General features: G+C 42.9%; 2 protein-coding genes across 3 annotated transcripts in view; one reads left to right on the top strand and one right to left on the bottom strand.

Annotated features, from left to right (window-relative positions):
• The first annotated feature begins 400 nt into the window (after positions 1-400).
• On the top strand, positions 401-13,205 carry ISYNA1 (inositol-3-phosphate synthase 1). Its single transcript, XM_039334694.1, has 11 exons — positions 401-487; positions 1,350-1,470; positions 2,433-2,594; positions 4,097-4,226; positions 4,442-4,635; positions 6,903-7,052; positions 9,099-9,314; positions 10,820-10,984; positions 11,132-11,245; positions 11,499-11,713; positions 12,640-13,205. The coding sequence occupies exons 2-11, from the start codon at positions 1,357-1,359 to the stop codon at positions 12,848-12,850; spliced, it is 1,671 nt and encodes a 556-aa protein (XP_039190628.1). The 5' UTR covers positions 401-487; positions 1,350-1,356; the 3' UTR covers positions 12,851-13,205.
• An 823-nt stretch (positions 13,206-14,028) lies between these two features.
• SSBP4 (single stranded DNA binding protein 4) overlaps positions 14,029-22,840 on the bottom strand; it is a 56,424-nt gene continuing 47,612 nt past the window's right edge. Inside the window, exons 14-18 of one of the 2 annotated variants that reach the window (XM_039334695.1) lie at positions 21,769-21,836; positions 21,473-21,551; positions 19,973-20,001; positions 18,823-18,930; positions 14,029-18,592 (exon numbers count right to left, since the gene is read on the bottom strand). In XM_039334695.1, coding sequence (XP_039190629.1) covers positions 18,563-18,592; positions 18,823-18,930; positions 19,973-20,001; positions 21,473-21,551; positions 21,769-21,836 — 314 coding nt within the window. In that variant the 3' untranslated portion in view covers positions 14,029-18,562. The remainder of the gene's footprint in view (positions 18,593-18,822; positions 18,931-19,972; positions 20,002-21,472; positions 21,552-21,768; positions 21,837-22,840) is intronic. The other variant, XM_039334696.1, reaches the window with a different exon arrangement.

Genomic DNA, 22,840 nt, shown 5'->3' with positions numbered 1-22,840 from the left:
TCTGGGACTTGAAGTTGCCAAAGATTGCCAAGGCTGGGCACCCTTGCTCTGACTATAGTACCAATGGCCACTGTCTTCTTCCAGCATGGCAACCCACGTTCCCAACCCAGGATTTTCTAATGTTGTCCCGTTCAATTTCTAAGCAGGATTTAGCTGAGCTCGACCTATTTCAGAGACACACCGAATTCTGCTCCGGCTTCGCTTCAGAAATAAGGATTTCCTTACTCACAATTGCCCAGCGTTCCCACCTAGCCTTAGACAAGAAGGGGCGCGCAAGCCCGGGGGCCAAAGCGCAAAGCAACCCAGCGCACGGGGCGGCGAGGGGGGAGGCGGCAACAGATGCAGGCGCGTGCTCGGGAAAAAGATGTAGAATTTTTTTCCCCCGACGAGGCGGAGCCTCCGGGGAAGGGGCGGCGCATCCTGTGATTTGATAAACCCCGGCGCAGTGGAACGGCGAGTAGGACTTAACCGACCGTTGAAGCTCCAGGTGGGTCGCTGCGGGTCTTGCGCTAAGCTGGAGCCGCTCGGGGTGCCTGGCTAGGGGGGAAAGGAGGGCGGGCAGCGGGGCTCTCAGGTAGAGGAGTGGCAGCGCCTCCTTTTCCGCTCAACCTTGTCCTCCTGCTCTGGAGTCAGGCTTTAAACTGCCCGAGGAAAGCGGGCAATTGAAGCGAGACACCTAGGAAGAGGCGAGGCAGCCGGTTCGCTCGGGAGGAGACGACGGTGGGCGGGTGGGAGGCGTTTCCCCTGACGGTGCGGTGTCTCCATCCAGCCTTTGCTCTTACCTGGCCGATTGGCTTGAAAGAAAGGCGGAGTGGGTGTCTAGTGACTGTGGGAGCGAGCCGGGCCAGGCCCACCACTTGGCAAGGGAAGTGGGGATCTCGGTGGAGAACCCCATTGCTGTCTGCGTGTCTCCCTTAGGGATTCCGCCGCCACCTGCGTGAGACACTCCCCCTTCCCACAGACAGCCACCCCCCCCCCCAATGTCCCTTGTCCTGGCTCCCTTTAACTTTTCCCACTCTATTCTGGGAGTCTAGGAGAGCTTTCTCAGTTCCGCCCTATATAGGCTGAATATCCTGAGAAACTATAGTTTTTCAAATTAGGATTCCCATAGACAAGTTGCCTGTGGCTTCTCTGTATGCATGTTTGCTGGGAAGGCCTAAGCAGCCTAGTCTGAGAGAGACTCATTGTTTAGCCCTTTAGTCGTTCTAAGCAAAAGGACTGTGCAAGCTGTCCACTCTAGAGAGACATTTTGCCTTTCCAGCTGAAAGTCATACTCTGTGTCCAGTTTTAACTCAAGGAGAGAGTTAAAATTCTGGCTAACTCAGTTGTTCCCATTCTTCCTGATCCAGCACAAACATGGCAACATCATTTCTAGTGGACAGCCCAAATGTGAAGTACACTCAGGAGTTCATTGAGGCTAAGTACACCTATGGCACAGTACAGGTCTGCCAGGAAAATGGTGTCACCAAGGTAAGAAGGGGACACGGTGTCTTTTCTCTGTTGAAAAAAAAAAAAATTGAAGTAATTTATGCTTCAGCTAGGAAAATACAAAGTCAAATTCAGTTGGAGCAGTCAAACTTAGCTTTGTCAGCCCTGGGTAGGGGATTATGAGAGATACATATATGGAAGGCATTGGGGGAAAACTAATAGCTAAAGCATTAAATAATGAGGAAGAGGATGGTAGCAATAAATTCTCTTGAATTGTTATATATCCAACCAGGACTATTATTAAAAGAGAATACTGACAAGCTCTGCTGAACTTTACATTTTGCAGAAATGTGAAAGAATTTTTAGGGGGGAAATCACCAATGAGACATGCGGGGCTAATTGATGGAGCATGTAATTGTTGACCAGTGGTAATGTGGCTGGAAAAGTAGAAAGAAGATGGCAGGTAGGAATTGTGAACAAGAATTCAGATTGCAACAGTTGATTGCCTGTTGCCTGTCCTATGTGTCTGAATATAAACAGAGTAGTACACAATTAAAAAGGGAAAAATCCCCCAGGAGCTTTTAAAGCTTTTAAATGGATCTTATACTGTATTAACGAAGGAAACAAAGATATCACCTATTCTTCAACAGTGTGTGAAGAGGAAGGCAACTGCTTTTTTTCAAGTGGGGCACCCCTTGTAGAGCCAATAAAATCTGCAACGAAACATTCAGGGATGGTTTGACAGATGGGAGCGATGTGTTAGGAATATATATGGTCCAGCTTATGGGAAAGAAGCTAAAGGTAGGCTGGGATTATGAGTTTATAAGGATCCCAGGTTCCAAACTGCTCACGTTTAAGAAACACCCCCCTTAAATAATGGCAAATGGTGTAGATGTGGAAATAAGAATGGTTTCCTGTTTTGGAATTAGCATATCTTGCTGAGTCCTTCCATCCTCATTAAGCTTCTGATCTCACAAGGTTTCTATGGTGGGGTGTTTCCACAGGTCAAGCCAACTTCTACTGATCTCACTTTCCGCACAGGCCTGCAGGTCCCCAAGCTGGGTGTGATGCTTGTTGGCTGGGGGGGGAACAATGGCACAACAGTGACTGCTGCTGTTTTGGCCAATAGGCTGGGTCTCTCTTGGATGACCAAGAGGGGTCAAAAGGTAAGTGAGCCATTCAGATTCTCGGTTATATGTGTATTGTTTTCTGAGAGGCACTAAAATTGTGAGCAAAAAAACTGGTTTATAATCTGCAATGTCTAATGAATATTTAGCTTTATCTTTCACCTCAACCAAACATAGACATTATGGAATATTGTACCAGGTTTCATAAATGTCATTTAATGGATTTGGCAAAATATCCTAGCTTTTGGTGTGACTATGTTGCTCAGTTTTAGTGAGAGATTTTTTAAACAAATTTACAGTTTTTATACCCCCCAAAATTGAGTTCAAGTACTTTGGGATCATCTTTTCTTCTACCTTTCCTGAATATCAGAGTGAATAAATATATGGCTCTTCCTTTATTTCAATAAGTAACATTCCTCCTTTTCAGGAAAGGAGACAGAATTTTGTATATTAGAATGTTATATGCTTAACATTGTATATAACGGAATATTTCTATATGTCTGTGATTAGCAGAAAAGATGAGAAGCTAATAGGGTAACTTATAAGGTAAAAATGTAATCATATTACTTATTAATCATTCATTTCTCTGGTATTCATAGGTTCTGAGTAAATCCTTGCCTGGACAGTGGAAGAATTTTAATTTTATGGGGGAGGGGGATATATAAATGATCATCTCTTAAATTTGTGTTAAACATGACTTGATAAATGATAATTTAGCCAGGAGAAAATAATAAGGCTATGATACTGACATATAAAGTAAAATCTTAGTAGGCTTGTGGGACCAGGTATTTTCCCATTAACATTTTTCCTAAATGTCTCCTAATTGTGTATAAGAGCCAGTTTGGTCTAAGAAGGCACCAGACTAGAGACTGTGAGTTCTAGTCCCCCTTTAGTCACAAAGTCAGGCGGGTGACCGTGGACAAGTCATCTTCTCTCAGCCCTAGGAAGGAGGAAATGGCAAATCAGTTCTGAAAAGCCTTGCCAAGAAGGGCTAGTCCAGGCAATAGTCAGGAGTCAATGCTGATTCGAAGGCACCCCCAAGCTGTGTATAAACTGGTGGGCCTGATGATGCTGGACAAAATTGTCTGCTGTCCAGTTGTGCTTCCCATCTGTCCTGGATGAGTCAGGCAAGTTTTCTAGTATTTCAAGCAATTTTAGGCCATTCTTGTCATCTGCACTGAAATCCTTTGAAGTGTAGATGAAAGGACCACATCTACTTTCTCTAATGTTAAGAACTTCCTAAAAGTTCTTAAGAATAATGCTCATTCAGCAGAGGGGACAATTATCCAGAGAGTCCTCTTTCCTAGATATGTTCAAATGGTGGTTAGAAGACCAAATTAAAGCCTATCTAGGACGCTTTAATTTGGATTCTGGCTCTCGGGAGCAGGCTGGAGTCAGTGGCAGCCCCTTCCATCTCTAGCTTCTAAAATTTAATATAAAATGCAAGTGGTCCATGCTAGATAAGGTCACTAGGTGGTTCCACTGAATGCTTCATCCTCTTTGCCCATACTGATGTCGGGTCTCCCACTTCTACCCCTCAGCATGCCAACTACTATGGCTCTCTTTTACAAGCATCCACAGTATGTCTCGGGACCAGTCCCTCTGGAGATGTCTATATTCCTTTCCATGACATGCTCCCCATGGTACATCCTAATGACATTGTTTTTGATGGTAAGTACTGGTTTGGAGGAAAAAAATGTCAAGGCAAGGGGGCCTGCTTGCCTTCTTTTTAAAGTTGCATACTTTAATGGGGAGAACAATCAAAGAAAAAAAAAAGGGAAGGTGGTCATATTGAAGTATGGGTCTAACAACTAATGCCCAAAGCTACCCTCTGGTAAGATGGGCAGCCAATAAATTTTGAAAATAAATAAATTCCATCTTGCTAGGCTGGGACATCTCCTCCATGAATTTGGCTGATGCCATGCGCAGGGCTGAGGTCTTGGACTGGCCCCTTCAAGAGCAGCTGCGCCCCTACATGGTAGGCCTGAAGCCTCGGCCTTCCATCTACATCCCGGAGTTCATTGCTGCCAATCAAGAAGAAAGAGCTGACAATGTTCTGACCGGAAGCAGAACAGAGCAGGTGAGTAGAAGGTGCAAAGTTAGGCGTAAAGTTACTCAGAGTCTGGTCCTTCAGCTCAATATTCATTCGTGAAGCAGTTAACAGAAGTCTGTTTTAAAAAGAACCCCTCTAACCTACACCTTTTTTTTGAAGTGAGATCCATTTTTTGTCTTCCACCTTGGTGCCACTCTTTAAATAGTTAGGTCGGGCTTAAAAACTACATTAGTCAAAACTGGATTAAAGTTCAAACTGAATTAAATAGAGTTAGAATATTTCTGCAGTCAAAATACCATTTGGTATTTTGAATAGCAATTTTGAGAAGTGTGCTTGGGGCATTTCCTTCAAAGCTTTGGGGGAGATATTTGTGGTTCAGTTTTTGCATTTCTGTTCCGCCTGCAGGTGCTTCCTATTAAGTCTCGATTCTTGGCAACGAGATGGACAGGTCCAAGCAGTTTTCTTGGGAGCATTTTTCCAGGATTGAAATAATGACCAGGCTAAAGTCACCCTCCTGGCTTTCATATCTAAGGCAGGGCTAGAATTTGGATTTCCCTGCTCTATCTAGCGCCGTAACCATTAGACCAGTGATGGTGAGCCTTTTTGGCTCTGTATGTCAAAAATACAGAAAACACCTATATGGAATCTGCTGGCGTGCCACACCTCCCCCTCCTAAACAACGGAAAAGCTATATCCTTCCTACCTTAGGCCACCCTGAGCAGCAGCACCTGGCAGTGCCAAGGCTGGCCCTGGGCCTCAACTTCAGTTCTAGCATCACCTCTGCCATTTTAAAAGACCACCTTGCACCATTCCTCAAGGGGCACAAGGCTTGGGGAATGGTGCAGTGGCCCCCATGGCCTAGAGCTCCCCAGGATTGCCATTTACTCTCAAGCGGAGTTCTCTTTCTGTTGACAGGCCCCTAAGGCCTACTTGAGGCAGCTCCAGTTCACCTGAGGCCCTTGTTCTTGATGTGGCTTTGGAGAATGCTTTTCCACAGCCTCTGAAAACTGTGTGAAAGCATGCTGCATTCTCACATGAATGTTATAGACTTAGAGATGCACAAAAGCACACTTCTTCTTGTGCAGCCTCTGAAAAACGTGTGACAATGGGTGTGCTTTTGTGAATAGTTATCAGGTGTTGGTGAATGCTGAGATGTCATCCAAAAATGTCGTGGCAGGTCATCTTTGACATACAGATTCACAACCACTACAAAAGTGACTTCTCAGCCTACTTAAGAGATTATTTTTGCGAGGTGAGGGGATGCCTTTGAATCAATTTTTGACTCATGGCAAATGCCTGCATTAATTCCTGCCATTTTCTTGGATATTGCCTCCTTCCTAGGGCTGAGTGTGTGTGACTAGCTCAAGGTCACCCAGCTAGCTATTTGCCTAAGGCAGGACTAGAACTCAGAAATTCCTATCTTTTAGCCTTAGGCCTTAACTCCTATGCTAAACTGGATCTCCTAGTTATGCACATTTTCAATGAGCCTGCAAAGCAAATCAAGAACTGAAGGTTTTTTTTCCGCCTTAAAGATACTTTTATCCAAAGCTTTTGGAGATAAAACTTGGCATATCTGCCACCTTCACTGATATACAGGCCCAGATCTCCAGGAGTACAACATAGCTGGCTAATTTTTTTTTTCATTAAACTAGGAAGCTACCTTGGGCCATCTAGCCTAATATTCTCTCCAACAATTTGCAGGCGATCTCTGGAGTCCCATCTCAGTAAGCGGCCTTTCCATTAGTTGCTGCTGAAAATTACTTGCTTGGAAATTGCTGGAATTGTTAGGCACTGAATAGAAATTAAAAAAAATGAGGATGTGAATGTTACAGTAGTACTATATATAATCTAAATTGCCTAGATTAGTTAAATCCCAATTTATTTACTTTTATCCAAGGGTTTTCCCAAGTGAGCAGTGTACAGTGTGTGTTATCTTATGCAGTCTGGATGTTACCTTCTTATTTTAGGTGGGGGAAGAAAGTGGTTTATTAAAGGCTGCTGAGTCATTTGAAGTGGCAATTTCTCATGTTAGATCCTGCTTATTTGGACGCAAATTTATGGGTACTTTATTATTTATTTATTTAATATGGCCACCCTTTCGGTGACTCTAGGTGGCATAATAATAATTGTTTGTGATGCATCCAGGCTACATTTATAAAGATTGGCTTAAATGTTTTGATTAAGAATCTGGTATGACTTTGTGGAATGAGTTGTGAGAAGCAGCAATGCAACTACTCATTTATCATTTGTAGTTAAGATCTGACATTTTGCTTACTTATTTTTTTCCTCCAAAGATGGCTCGGATTCGCCATGATATCCAGGACTTCAAGAACTCCAATGGGGTAGAGAAGGTGATTGTCCTCTGGACGGCCAACACTGAGCGCTTCTGTGAAATCCATCCTGGAGTGAATGATACAGCTAGCAATTTACTCCAAGCAATAGAGGTGAGATATGGGTGTATTTGCTTCCTTGCTTCTTTCATCCCGTGCTGTATTTTCTTTTCCTTTAACTTGAACTGCAGCAGTTAGAGTGCAGTACTGCAGGCCACTTTAGCTGACTGTGTTCAGCAAGTCAGCGGTTCAAATCTCACCGGCTCAAGGTTGACTCAGCCTTCCATCCTTCTGGGGTAGGTAAAATGAGGACCCAGATTGTTGGGGGCAATGTAAATAAATATATATATATATATATATATATATATATATATATATATATATACACATATACATACACATACATACATACATACATACATTGCTTACTGGTGTACACTGCTTAGAGAGTGCTTGCACTTAAAAGCGGTATATAAGTCTCATAAATAAATAAATAAATAAACTTTAGGTTTTAGAGATGTTGCATTGAGATTAGACACCCTAAGCAATACAAATCTAAACCAGTTAAAAACTTATTATTCTTGTTTGTTGGCCCCCTCCTCTCCTACCCCCCCCCACATATGACATATGGGCCAGGCTTTTAATGAAAGTATATTTGTATGTTTTCTCAGTTACTTGGATATGCTAGGAAGGTTAATGCTTTGAAAAACCAACTTATACTTGTTGTGTAAGCATACCCAAATATCAACTACTTTAATTTTTAGCTGTGGTACATAATTAAGATAAAGGTTTTTCAGAAAGAAAATGCAATAGCCTAAGTTTTAAACATTTGTAGCAAAGGCTGAATGAGAGAAATGTTCAGCTTTAATTAACTGTGATTACCTTGTGAAGCCTTGTCCAATTCAGTTTTCTTCCAGATGTGCAAGTATTAAAATTTTCAAAATCCTCAGACAACCTGAGAATTTGCAATTATATTATGACTTTTACATTTCATCAAAAAGAATTGTATTATCCACTTTCCTTAGGTATATAAACACATTTGTGTGTTTTGGTTTAAGTGAGGTAAGTGAACCCAGCTACTGTAGTTAATAATAGCTCATAGTTGACCTTATGAATGAACTCAGCCAGTTCTAGCTAGTATCTTGGCTTAGTACAATGTGTGAACCAGCTTATTCTGTAATCCAGATTGTATCTCAGTCCTCCCTTCAATGCCCATTGCCCTGTTCTGTGGTTTTTCTAATTTATCGATATTTCCAACATCTGTAACGTTCAATAGTTCATTGAGGATATGGATCTCTATGGGCTGAAGGGCAGAAGAGGTCTATCGTTCAGTCTCCTGACCAATTGACCTCTTTTTTTTCTTTTTCTTTTACAAATTTTATTTATAATACAGTTAAAAACAAACAAACATTGGAGTTAACGTGACATTCCAGTATATACATTCTTATCAGATTATTCCACTTTTTACAATCAATTCTTCATCTCTACATATACATCTAAGTTTTATAAACAATACTTGTTCTAAAATAACATATATTTCTATCTTAACATTCATCTTTAATCCCGACCGTCCTCTTCAAATTCCTCCAGCGGTAAAATTTATCCCAGGTTTCATAATAAACTGATCCACATTTGTCTTTTAATATCATTGTGACCCTGTCCATTTCCGCACATGCTAATATTTTATGTATTATCTCTTCCTCTGTGGGAATTTCCTTGCTCTTCCATTTTTGCGCTAAAGCAAGCCTAGCTGCAGTCAGGATGTGTAGCAGCAAGTAGATTGTTCCCTTGTCGTATTTTTCTGTCGTTATTCCCAACAAGAAGAGTTCAGGTTTTAACTCTGTTAATATATCCCTCAACCAGTTTTGTGTCCTGTTCCAATACTCACAAGTCTTTGGGCATTCCCACCACATATGGTAGTATGAACCTATTGCTGTTTTACATTTCCAGCATAGGGGTGAGATATTTGAACCCATTTTGGCTAGCCTTACGGGTGGGAAATGCCATCTATAAAACATCTTGTAAAGATTTTCCTTATATGAGGTAGCTAAAGTGAGTTTCCTATTCCTTTCCCACAGTTCTTGCCAAATATGTAGGTTGATACTAAAACCAAAATCCCTACTCCAAATTAACAATTGACCTCTTGATGCTTTTCCCCAGGCTGGCCGGGAGGTTTCTCCTTCTACACTCTTTGCTGTGGCAAGTATCCTGGAAGGTTGTACTTACATCAATGGCTCCCCCCAAAACACTTTTGTGCCAGGAGTTATTGAGCTTGCTATCCAGCAGGGAGTCTTTATAGCCGGAGATGATTTCAAATCTGGTCAGACAAAGCTCAAGTCCGTTCTGGTGGACTTCCTCATCAGCTCTGGCATTAAGGTGAGTGACAACAGTGGGATGGAGCACACCCTTGGACTTGCTGGTTATGCTGTAAGTTTGGGTAATGCATGGCCTTCCACAGGTGGTGGAATTCCAGCTTCCAATAACCCTACCCCTCATAGCTTATGGTGAGGGATGCTGGGAACAGTACTTTACAAACATGAGGAGGAGGCATATTTTTCCACCTTTGGTGTAACTGTAGTACAGATAATTCTCAGCTTACAATCACGACAGCTATGGGACAGGTGCTTTATAGCCTTTAAACCACCCCTCCAGCTTCATAAATGGTTGTATCCCCCCCCAATCATATGACTGCATGTCAGGTGCTTGGCAACTGGTCACTTTTATGAGTGGCCAGGCATTCTGCAGTCATATGGTTGCAAACCATGTTTTTTGACAGTTTCTAGCAAAAACTCCATTTGAATGAATGGATTTGCTTAATGACTGCCACACTTGTTAAACGATTACTGCATTTTCTTAAGAACTTGGTGAAAAATGATGGAAAAACACTTCCAATCACATGGGTGCTTCAGCTTGTCACTGTAACAACTTATAATTGGATTTAAGATCTCATTTGTAGTCATAAGTTGAAGACTATCTGTATGATCTTTGCTGGAACCACTTTATACATTTTCATATTGCAAACCAAGCAAGAATTCACAGGCTCAGGGTAAAAAAATAAGAAACTCCACGAACATTACATAAATATGTTCTTCATAGTGCTAAATGCCATTAATTGCTGCTCTTGTAATATTTTATAATTGTAGTTTGAATGGTGTGTGAACTTCAAGACCTCCAATTTGCCAATTTCAAATAGAACAAATCTCTTATGAATCTGATTGACCACAGGCAGTTTTTTTCCATGCTAGTATCTGTGGTGGCGCAGTGGTTAGAATGAAGAATTGCAGGCTAATTCTGTCATCTGCCAGCTGTTCGATTCCCACCGGCTCAAGGTTGGGTCAGCCTTCTATCCGACATCGGTAAAATGAGGACCTAAATTGTTGGGGGCAATAGGCTGACTTTATAAACCACTTAGAGTTGTGAAGCACTATGAAGCGATATATAAGTCTAAGTGCTATTGCTGTTGCTATCCTCCTGATGCATTGGATTATCATTCCCATCCTCCACAATCATATTGCCTTTTAGCTGAATTTGGGGATGATAGGTGTGATAGTCAACACATCTGGAAAGGATTGTTTCAAGGCAGATGACCTCCCATCTGAAATTGAAACCTTTTCCTTTTAGTAAGTAAATTTCAGGAATAGTAAAAAAGCTGGAGAAAGATTAACAGAATTCTACAAATTACCATGGGAGATCTCTGGCCTCAGGTATCCTTTTCATTGAAATCTATATGCAAAGGTTGAGCTGAATTAGCATGAAAGTAAGCAGCCATTGCTTTGCAATATACGTATGATTGGAGAAGCATTATTTCATTTTTTTCCAAAAGCTCATACTAAGGACTAGAAACCTTGCATTTTCAACAACCGCTCTTTCCTTCCTTACAGCCAGTCTCCATTGTTAGCTACAACCACTTGGGCAACAACGATGGAAGGAACCTGTCTGCACCAGCTCAGTTCCGCGCCAAGGAAATCTCCAAGAGCAACGTGGTGGATGACATGGTGAAGTCGAACCCCATCCTATATGGACCAGGGGAACAGCCGGATCACTGTGTGAGTGAGAGGCAGTGGTGTGATTTGGAGCACAATAGTGCTGTTTGTGGTGTGTGTGTGCACATTGGGGGTGTTCATCTCTTTTGGCTGCAAGGGATTATTTACTTGTTGCTTGCTCATAGACACCACTGCACACTCCCCAGACAGGTGGTGATCAAGTACCTGCCCTACATTGGTGACAGCAAGCGGGCACTAGATGAATATACTTCGGAGATCGCTTTGGGGGGGACCAACACCATCGTCATTCACAATGTGTGCGAGGTGGGTACACAGCTGTAGGATTCCACGTGAGGCAGACATGTTCTGAAAGCTCTACATTGGAGAGGAGATTATGGATTTTTTTTCCCCAGCATCCCTGTTCAAGAGATTGGGAAGGAGGACCATATGGAAGGAGGTATTCCATTTCTTGCCTAGCCCACAGGCAGGGAATAACTGCCAAATCTGAATTTAGGAACTTGATGTATATTCCTACATTGGAATAACCTTCAAAGTTGCATTCTGATTTGTTCTGCAGGATTCGTTACTGGCTGCTCCCATAATCTTAGACTTGGTCATTCTGGCTGAGCTCTGCCAACGGATCCAGGTGGGCATAGGAGACTCCGAACCAGAGCGCCTTCACAGCACCTTGTCCCTTTTGAGCTTCCTCTGCAAGGCTCCCCTTGTTCCTAAAGGCGCTCCAGTGGTCAACGCGCTCTTCCGTCAGCGGGCTGCTATTGAGAACCTATTCAGGTAACGACAACCCTTTGGATAACATCCCGTAAGCAGCCAGCTGCATATGGATTGTATCGCAGTGGAAATCTGTATTTGCTCTGCACAATACTCCACTTTATTTATCCAATTTAAGTACCTCCCATGTGACTCTCCGAGTGGCTCTGGGTGGTGTTCAGCTAAAAAACACAACTTGGGGTGTGTACATAGTTCCATAATTTTTAAGCTAGTTTTTGAGGCTTAATTAAACTCAAGAGTGTGGAAGATGCAAACGGACTCTGGTTACATAGGTTCAGTCCCAACTGCCCTTTGTTACCACAAGAGCATTTTCTTTTCTTTTTTATTCACATTTTTAAACCTCCCATCTCACTCAAGAGTTGTGAAGGTAACCATAGCAACTCCTGCATTTGTTTTTGACTGGGTCTGCTGAGAACTGTGTTCGAGTCACCATGGTAACCCCCTGCATTTCTTCCTTGTAGGTCTCTGGTTTTTCAGGCCCTCCACTATCCCCTAACTCCATTAACTTCAGCTTAAAATGTAGCACTCCATCCCCACATTGTTTCTACTAGACAGACAACAACCCTCCTGTTTTCCCCAAGGCCCGAATACTTGGATAGCTCCCTCCATAGATTTGTGTTTAGCTGTCATGGTTACTAGTTATTGTTAAGAGCTATTTCTGTGAATTTATCCAACTCTTTCTGACAAGCTAGAAAGCACTGTTTTATGGCAGTGCTCCTTCAAGTTTGTGTTACTCCTCTGCCATAGATCTCCCAGCCAAGAGTTTTAATTCATGAATTTTATAAGCAGTAGAAAACCCTTTTTCTTCCTGCACGATATAAAACCTATGTCTCCTTTTGACTGAAGATTTAAAACGTGGGTGTGTTGGGGAGGAATGATTGCTTGCAAGCAAGGTGTGCTAACCTGCTGGCTTTTCCTTTCTTCCACAGGGCCTGTGTAGGGCTCCCGCCACAAAACCACATGCAGCTGGAATATAGGACCCAGAGATCGTGGAGCTATGCCAAGCAAGGCCATTCCCCTGTGCCCCCAGCTTGGCTAGCCACGCCTAAAAAGGCAGCCTCCCACATGAATGGCTTTGTGGATCCCATTGAAAGTAATGGCCTCCCAGACTCCAGTGCCCACAGCCACTCACTTAAGTGACCTGCAAAATTAGAAACCCAGCATGCTCCACGCTTAGTCAACACTGCATGGTAACCAGACCAGATTTACAACTTGGACTAGTTGCCTCCTACACACACACACACACACCCCGTCCCATTTTTTTGTATTTGGTTACTTAGATTTTTATGTAGTAGTGGTAAAGCTGTATTTTGGAGATAGGCAACATACCTTCTTATCTGTGTCCTTACCTGTTATGAATGAAATTTAATTTGAACGCTTGAATGTTTGAAATAAGATATAACTATAGTCATACCTTTCATCTAGCTGAGAAATTTAGATTTATTTGGCTATCCTTTTTTAATGGTGACATTGGAATAAACACATTGAAAGATGAGATGGCCGGGTTATTTTGTGATATCAGCCTCCGATCTCCCATTGTCGGCTAAGGCTACCTCAACCCCTACTGGCATACAGATCTCTGTGGTTTGTACAATCTATAGAAAACTCATGTAATATATCCTGTAAAATGACAACTAGAAAAAAAACCCATCTGCTGAAGATTTATGTGATTGCTAGGACTTGACAACAACTTGCTGGACCCTTTTTTAAAAAACTGAATCTGTTGATTGACCCAAACTGATCTTAGGATGACTAAATACAGCTTTAGTATTAAGAAATGGTGTGCCTTTGGTAATTAGAACAAGAAAGAAGGATTTCTTGACTATCCAGGGGGATATAATAATAATAATAATGTTGGAAGGGACCTTGGAAGTCATCTAGTCCAACCCCCTGCTCAGGCAGGAAACCCTACACCATTTCAGACAAATGGCTGTCAAGTCTCTTCTTAAAAACTTCCAGTGTTGGTGCATTCACCGCTTCTGGAGGCAGGTTTTTCCACTGATTAATTGTTCTAGGTTGCTTCTCTCCTTGATTAGTGTGGCAGGATCTTTGCTGTAGTAGAAAGAGACTGTATTCAATTTATTCTTGCTCTGCCCTACCAGTGCCCCTATACTCCAACTGAAAATGAGTGCTAGGATTCAAACAAGAAAAATATGTGATATTCCTGTAGGAGGCTTGCTGCTGGCATCTGGCCACCAGATGTTGGCTTAGTAGTTGAATCTTGGTTTTTATCATAGCAATATAAGGGTTTGTCCCCTGACGGAAGATAGCAGATTGTTCTGCTTGCTGAATGGGAAACAACAAACCACTTGTAGACATTTTTTCTTAAAAAAATCCAAATTACATTTATTGATGCAAGTTTTCTCATTGGAAACCTTAAAAATTCAATGACTTCCTCCAAAAATGGTATTTTATTTACACAGAATAACAATGAAAAAAAAGCCCAAGCTGATGCTGTAATTCCTTTGGATCTGGATTGAGGCAGCAAATTTGCCTTCTTTCCCATTCTTTAAATTTGTGCAGAAGTTTGACCCCAAAACCAGAAAAAAAGAACAGAGTCAAACATTTCTCCCCAAAATACTTTTTACAATTGAACAAAAGTTGTGAAACCCCAACACTTCAAAAGTGTTAAGAAGTTATGAATATGAATTTGATTCCTCATTTTTTTTCAGCCACAAATTAATTTGCTTCTGTTTCTGCGTCACTTGTAACTTTAGAACAATTACATTTTGGATGTAAAATTTTGCCCTAACTTTTTACGTATCATTTTTCCTTACGTACATTTTTTGTAGTTGCTTTTCCTTGCAGTTTGGAGAAAAAGCTATATTACAAAATTCTGAGATGCAGAAATAACCGCCTGCCCTCCCCTTAAATTTTTCTCTGCGCCTATAAATTTGAGATGTGAATTTGATTAAGATACCAATTGAGGACATTTATCCCCCAGACCCAGATCCAAGTTAAGTTGAGGAGGAAATTTTGTACCAAATGGGAATATACAATCCAAATCCCCAAATCTTTACATATAATTCAGTTGCTATTAAAAGATCACACACATCCCAAAGGTATGGAAGTGCTAGGTGTAAACATGGTTTTGGAAGTTACAGAGTGACTAGGCAGAAATGAGAACACGGTCGGAAAGAGCCCTCCTTGCCTTCTCGCTAAAATCCCTAGGGAGGAAAGAATAGGATTATAAGAGCCCGTTTTTATATAAATTGTTGAAAAAAAATAGATTCTGCCTTTTGCCTTGTTATTATGGAATGTACCTGTTTCTCCTAAGGGTGGTGGCAACAGAAACAGCGCTTACATGAGTTCTTAAGTTTCTGCAATGATGGTGGTGGGTGGGAGAGTGAGTCAGTATCCTATTCCAGTGACGCTGGAAAGATGGGATGCGAGCTGCATCCAAGGAGAGCTGGGTAGAAAGGTTGCAATCAGCTAGAAATTGTTCCTACATATATAGATTTGTGTCTTTGTGCCTACCTAAATTCAGCTGCTGAAACTGTGGGAAGAGGGGATCTTCGTAAAATAGTAATGGCCTCAGAGAGGTAAACCCATTCTAAATCTGGCTCTCTCATACTTGGATCCCTGTGGCCAGAGCTGTTCTCATGTACATGAAGCAAGCAAGCTTAGTGCCTACTTTTTTTATAGTGTATAGCACTAGCCTATGTAAGAGGAACAAGGGCTGGTGGGCTATAAAAAAAACAGATGGTGAAGAATAGTATTTGAAAGAGCTGATGGAAAAATCCAGAACTAGCGTTCTCTTTTCAGAAAATCTAGAACTAGCAGATCTAAAGCAGGGAACGCACAATCTGCAACTTCACTAAAAGCCCCTGTAAAAACTGTCCCTTAATTTTAATTGTTAATGTGCTAATGGAGAGGGACATGGAAAGCCCCAATATATTGTCTTCAGTTCATTTGAATCAAGAGTCAAATTAAGGTGAAATAGTTTTTGTTCTCACTTTTGTATGTGACCTCTTCCAGCATGTCTCTCAGATTTCAAATCCAGCCCAAGATCTATGCTGATTATTTTAGTGGATAATAATACAGGCACCTATGCTTAATCACACCTAATCACAATTCCAAAATATATAGGAACATCAAATACTGGGGGGCAGAATTTGTGTTGCAAGAGTATTGTTCAAGCATGTTCTTCACTTTCTCCCTTTGAATGCCTATGGATTGCAATGATCACTCATATCTAACCAAGCAACCCAGAATGACTCAGTTCTTTTTTTTTTTTTTGCTGATCCCAAAGCTGAGATCTAACATCCCAATATTTTCTGGAAAGGTCAGGCTCAGGCATCTCAGCTTGCAGAGATGATGGGGATGACAATAATAAAAATAGTGTATTGTTCAGTCTGGTTCTTGATGCCACGTTTTAAGAATGGAAACAAACTAGACTGAGTTCAAAAAAGTAGGGGAAAGGACAGTTGGGCCAGGAACTGTAGGGTGCGATGGAGGTGACTTTGGAGAAGACACTGAGTAGCCCACAGAACAACCACAGATGCTGAAGCATGCATTAAGCCCACGTAAGTGGGGAACTATTAGAAAAAGATTCAGGTTCAGGTTCCTCCTGGTATAAGAAGGATAGAAGGGAAAACATGGGCAGACTTGCAAGATTCCGTTACTGTAGCCTATTCAATATAGTTTTAGTCTTCCTGTTTCTTGATCTTGTCTGCTCAAATAGGAATTTTAGTCCTACGAGAAGAGACTGAAGGAGTTGGGTGTGTTAAGCCTTGAGGGAAAAAAAACAGGAGGAAAGAGAAAATATGATGGCACTCTTGGAGTACCACTGAAAGTCAAGACCTCTGTAGCTTGAATGAATTTAAGACACAAGAAGACAAACTCTGGATACATGTTTGAGTAAACTTTCTGCTGGAAGAGTTCTCTGATAATCAAGGAGAAGGTGGGCTTCCCTTGCCTTGAGCTCAAAAGCTGTCCAGCTATGGTGGTTGCCTACACCACACAAGCAAATCACCCATGCTTGGACTGTGATTTGTAACCGCTGGTGGCAGCCCTTTGCCAACATAGTGGTTCTTAGAAAAAAGGTAAGTAGATTAGGCCTGCTTAGCACTTGGCTGTGAGGCCTTCAGGACATTCCAGTACTATAGACTAGACCGGGAAGTCAATCCTCCCAGATAGCAAAGGCCAACCACTTTCACATTGTTGCCACTTTCACAATATAAACCTCAAAGGATACCCCTGTTCAAGGGCCAAACCATCTCCCTCCATCCCACAGGACACACAAAGGTTGTGTTCCTTTGATAACAGATATGAGAATAGGCCAAACGATTATATCTCTTCCAATGTATTCTATTCACTGGCACATAAATATAATAGGCTTCCTTGAGTTGATGCCCTTCACAGGTCTTAGCTTTCAGCTCCCAACATCCAAAGTTGCTGGCTATGGGTGGCAGGAATTGTAATAGGAGGTATCTGAAAGCTGACAGATGGAAGACTGACTTTTGAAGAGACAGTCAAGGGTGTATTTGGGAAGAGATGGAGGTATAGCCTTTTTTTACAAGTCATTCACAGCGTTTCCCCTTTACCTTCTTAGCTGAAAGGGATGGAAGACAGAACAGGGGAAATCTCTAATGTGCACCTCTGTTGACTGCCATAAAGTTCCCTTACAGCCAAGTTTATTCGCCACAGGTGTTTAAAACACCCAATATGAGAGAAAAATGAAAAAGGTTAAAAACATGATGCAGGGAAAAACAGTAACTGCTATCATAATTTATGTCTTTGCATAGCAACTAGTAGATCAGCTGGTGGCAGCATCTGGCTGACCTTCTCTAGCCTTGGAAGCTGTGCAGATTTTAGTCTGGTTAGTACCAGAACGGGAGACCATTAGGCAATCCCAAGGCTGTAGGAAGCTGAAAATACATCCCCTAAGAATGCAATGGTAAAATACTTCCATGCTATTGCCAAGAAAACAACATGGACGTTTCTGTGAAGTCATCAGGAACCAAGCTCAAATTCACCTGAAGTTCAATTATTAGGGTATCTCCTCCCCCCCCAATAGCATCTGGTATCACACAGTCTCTGCCAACTAATATGGGCAGAATCAAGAATACTTCCATGGAAGTCTGTGCAATTAGGAAACAACTTTGCTATTTTTTTTCTAGCCAGTGAACATAGGCAGGAAACCAAAGCTGACTGCAGACACGAAGACAAGAGAGTCTGCCCACGCCCCAAAAACTTTTGCATTGCCAGCAAAGTCCACACACCTCCAAATTTACTTTTAATTCAATCAGCTCGTGGCAGTCAACTTTCACCCACCACACCTTCCCCATTTGCCTCCCGAGCTCACCAAAATGGGCCCTGTGTATTCCTCTAGCCCTCCTGCTGAACTTCAAGACTCCGGAAGAGTCTTAACCATGTTTCCTGATGCACATGCCTTTTTCCCAACTGTACCACCAGTTTTAAGAATAGAGACCAAAATGAAGCTTTCCAAACAGCACAACTGTTCCTGCTACAATGCAGAATTTAAAAAGTCCAAAGATGCACGGTGGATGACAGTCCCAATGTCCAATGGATCATCATAAACCCCTCAGGGTATGGGATGCTGCAGTCCAGGAGGAGGGGGTGCAGCTCCCTGCCTTTCATAACTGTCCACTTGTGCAGCATATCAAACCTTCGGCTGTCCCACTTGATTAGTGACAATTCTCGCGTCACTACAGTTTACTGAGTACCAGTTAGAGGGCAGGCGGTGACCTGGGCGGGGAGCAAAAGTCCAGACTGGGGGCAGGGGGGGCGGAGACTAGCAATCAAGGGAAGCTGTTATTAAATACAGGGGGATTAAGACCCCTGGGGGGCATCAGTCTGGCTCCTCTGGGACTGGGCATCCGGGCCGGGTCACACGCTCATAGTCATGCTGGGCGAATACTGGGGAGACAGATGGGAGACACCACAGCATTAGAGGAAGGGTCCATCATGGAGGGGGGGCACCGGCCCCCTCTTCACACCTCTGACAGCTGCTGCTTCCAGCATGAGATGGCACTGTTAGCTGTTGGTACTGACAGCCCAGTCCGACCCTGCCACAGGGTGCCCCGCCCCCCGCGTGCCCCCCGAGATCCCCGCCCCCTCCGCGGCCGCCGCTCCACGCAGGCCCTTACGCTCTCGCTTTGGAAGGGGTTTATGAAGCTGCTGCCCATCTCACTGCTGCTGTCATCACGTGGGGTGCCCGGTGGGTTAGCTATGCTGGCCATGCTACCCGGGGAATTCTTGGGAATCAGAAATAAAAGAGAGAGAGAAAAAACCCAGGCAATTCACACCTGAACCATGATTAGAACACCCTGTCAGAGAGCTATAGAGAGCATTGTTAAAAAGGCATCACCTGGAAAAGGTTGGCTTTTTAAAAAGTTTCTGGACCTTATAAAGTTCTTAGATTCTGTCTGCACAATCAGTTTAACTAGGTCAAGGGGAAGTAATGTTGTTGTAGGAATTTTCTCACACAGAAATAAGCTGCTTAATTATAGACAGTCCTCAACATACGAGAGTAATGGAGCCTGCCCAATATGACTGAACGTCATAATGGTTGCAAAACAGGCTAATCACATGACCAAGCCAATTTTACAATCTTTTTTGTGGTGGTTGATAAACAAATCCTTGGTTAAGTGAATCCTTGGTTGTTAAGCGAACTAAATGATTTGCTATGGCAGCAATTTTGCTGAAAATTGGAAGTGCCAGTTTTTGGCAGAACTGTCATAAAACACAATCATGTGACCCTAGGATACTGCAAATGGCCATAAAGGCAGTCATTTGCAGTATTGCTAAGTGCCCAAAATTCAGTTGGTTCAGGGAGATCCAACCACTGCAACTTCCAGAGTCCCCCAGAGAATAATGGGTTGTCTCTAAATGTAATAAATAAATAAACAAACTTTGAATTTGGATCATAGGTCCTCTTTTTTGACTTGGTCATAACTTCGAACAGTTGCTAAGTGGCTGGTTGTAAATCAAGGACTAATTGTGATTCAGATAGAGTTAGAAAGACCCTGATTTTGTACAGTATAAAATGGTTCCCTCCCAAATACCAGCCCTTCAATGACAGGCAAACTAATTCCTGGGGAGGTCAACTGAATCTCTTCATTCCTAAAACTCAAGAGTAAGATTCTATGTGAGGGGGCCCCACTGAGAAGAAACAAAATCATGCTCCCCTTTAAAACTAGATAATCTTTCCTGATCTCCTTCTAATCCCTTGGTCCCCAGAGCCTGTGGAACTCCAGCTCACCCTCTGGAAGAGGACACCATGATGCAAACCCTTACCTTGGGCATCCCATCTATTTCACCTGGACCTGCAATGAGAACGAAGGCAGTTAAACCCCAGCCCTTAAGTCAGGGGTCTTCAAACTTGGCCCTTTTATGACTTGTGGACTTCAACTCCCAGAATTCCTCAGCCAGCGTGCCTGGCTGAGGAATTCTGGGAGTTGAAGTCCACAAGTCATAAAAGGGCCAAGTTTGAAGACTCCTGCCTTAGGTGGTCTCTATCAGGTTGGAAGACTTCTGTGGAAAGAGCAGATTTGTTGGCAGCCAAAGTCTTAGGAGCCTCCACTTAATCCACAGAAATTCTTATCAATAAAAACTTTTTGTCAATGGACTTTATAGAGGTATAGAATATCAGTTCCCATCACTATCAGTTTTTAAGGAAGTCTTATAAAACCTATTTCTTTCCTCAAGCCTCCTCTGAATGGGATGTTAATGTTCAGTTCTTGATTCTAGAGCTATATGGTCCTTTTCACACAATCATTGTTTTACTTCCGCAAGCCTGATCATCCGCAATCATGCCATTTCACAGAGCTTTTAAAGCAGAGACCAAAACAACAAAAGTCAGCCAGCCCCAGGACATCTTTGAATGAAGGAAGCTATTACTCCTGAATTCAGACAGCTAGTCCAACATATATCTAGTCCTATCTGGAATAGTTATGTTCTTATATAAGTTTCAACTAGAATCCAAACTGTGCACATTCATTTAGCACCATAGTTAGCGTTGAAGGGTTGCTGAATGAATAATCATAAATCAAGTATCAGGAACCTCAGTTACACAACATCCCTGCTTGATAACCAACAGATAAATGGGTTTCTGTATAGGACATGGGTAGTCAACCTTGGCTCTTTTATGACTCATGGACTTCAACTCCCAGAATTCCTGAGCCAGCCATGCTGGCTCAGGAATTCTGGGAGTTGAAATCCATGAGTCATAAAAGAGCCAAAATTGACTACCCCTGATACAGGAACACCAATTCTCCAATACTGAAGCATGGAAGTTGTTCCTCATCTTTTTGTGCCAAAATTAAAGCTAGAGAATACTCAGAGTTAGCATTCTGGCATCTAATGGTCTGCAATTCTCCTTCAATCAGAACCTAGCTGATCTTGGCTGAACTCAAAAAGCTAAGCAAGCTTGGAGTTGGTCAGGACTTGGTAGGAGGCCATCAGAATATTTTACATCTAGAGGTTACATTGGGAAATTAAAAAGCATTTAGAGGAAGCCAATGACAAAGCATTTCTGAATGGACATCAGTAATGTATTTTAGGAATGTGCCCTAAAATAATTGGAAATCACATTCTACTGGACTTGACCTCTTTTAGCATATAAGGGGACACTAAGAATCCAACAATAACAAGGACATGGAATAAGGGAGGAGAGTTATACAATATTCTCCCCTCCCCGTCCTTTGAAATGATACACTTGGGCTTCCTTTCTCCACTACAATGGTCATTTTGGATTTTATTGTCCATGGCCAGCCTTGCAGGCAGGTCCATACTTACCTAGTGATCCATTCATATGATGGGGTTCCATGGCACTCATTCCCGCCATTGGACCTTCTGGACTTGGCCCCATGGAGAACTAAACATTATGCACAGAGAGTGTGAAAAGAAGAGAAATACAGAAATAATTAGGAAGGGCAGATTCCAGGTGGAGAAGCATGACAGCATTCCCCTTCATGTTTGTATTTATTTATTAAGAAAATGTATACGGCCGCCCAACTCACTCATGGTGAAATAAGAAATTTGTCATAGAATATCACCCAGCAACAGGGAGTGAGCAGGAAGAAGATACTTACTCCAGGCCGGCTTGGTGGAGGACCAACAGAGTTCATCATGTACATATTTTCACTAGAGTTGGTGGAGTCTGAAACAAGAAGCAGACTTTACAAGAAAAAGTAACCAAGGTGGTCTCTTTTCACATGGTGAACATCTAGAAATCTCAAGGAAGCCCATCACCAGGACATGAACTTGGTTGGTATTCTGAGATAGACTACTTCAGGTAAACGGAGGCTTCATCCCTAGGTTTCAAAGTCTGGCAGAGTGAGGTCAAAAATCTATCTAGTTCAGAGCTCCATTACAAAATTTAGCCAGAGATGCCTCTTCAATTTACAATAAGCTAAACCATTGATGGCGAACCTTTTAGAGACTGAGTGCCCAAAAACTGCACCGCCCCCTGTCCCGTCTCTGCTCTGCCCCCCTGGCCCATTCACCCTCTGCTCTGCCCACACTCTGCCCTGCCCCACCTGCCCGCAGGGCCACTCACCGCCTCCATGGCCCGCAGCAGATCGCCCAGGGGCCTAGCAGTGCCATGGCGGCCACACCCTCCGCCCATGCCCCACAGCATCAACTGCGCGTGACGGGGCGTGAGGGCAGAGTCTTGTCCCCGCTGTCTGGCTGCCATGTCCTTGGCTGCGTTGCTCCGCACGGGACGTGCCTGGGGGCGACTCTCCTCTGGGGGGGCTGCTGGTGAGGAGGGGGCCGCAGGAGGAGGCGGGGCTGGGGCGACAGCACACGTGCCCACAGAGAGGGCTCCGAGTGCCGCCTTTGGCACACGTGCCATAGGTTCGCCACCACTGAGCTAAACCATATTGTGAATTGGAGGAGGGCTTTAGCTTGGTTATGTAGCTTAATCTGTAAACTGGCTACAGTCCAGCATAACAACTAGCTCAATGTTTAGCATGGCTGGCTGGGGAATTCTGAGAATTGAAGTCCATACATTTTAAAGTCAGCAAGGTTGAGAAACACTGAGCTAAGGTTAAGCAGACCCTAGTGCTCAAGGAAAAGAATGTGAACTATCAGAAGGGCTGCAAAGCTGAGGCATTCTTATACAACATCCTTGATTGTGCACTTTTATTTTTTACTGAGCTG

The sequence above is a fragment of the Crotalus tigris genome, unplaced genomic scaffold, assembly GCF_016545835.1.
Source record: "Crotalus tigris isolate CLP2741 ecotype Arizona unplaced genomic scaffold, ASM1654583v1 scf7180000017633.3093840, whole genome shotgun sequence".
NCBI lineage: Eukaryota > Metazoa > Chordata > Lepidosauria > Squamata > Viperidae > Crotalus > Crotalus tigris.
Note: the sequence above shows the minus strand (reverse complement) of the source record. Positions and strands in the feature narration are given on the sequence as shown.

Bases quoted from the DNA above. Each gene is read 5' to 3' on its own strand.
- ISYNA1 (XM_039334694.1), top strand. From the start codon at position 1,357: ATGGCAACATCATTTCTAGTGGACAGCCCAAATGTGAAGTACACTCAG. The intron at 1,471-2,432 runs GTAAGAAGGGGA...GTGTTTCCACAG, and splicing joins AGGAAAATGGTGTCACCAAG to GTCAAGCCAACTTCTACTGA. The intron at 4,636-6,902 runs GTGAGTAGAAGG...TTTCCTCCAAAG, and splicing joins CCGGAAGCAGAACAGAGCAG to ATGGCTCGGATTCGCCATGA.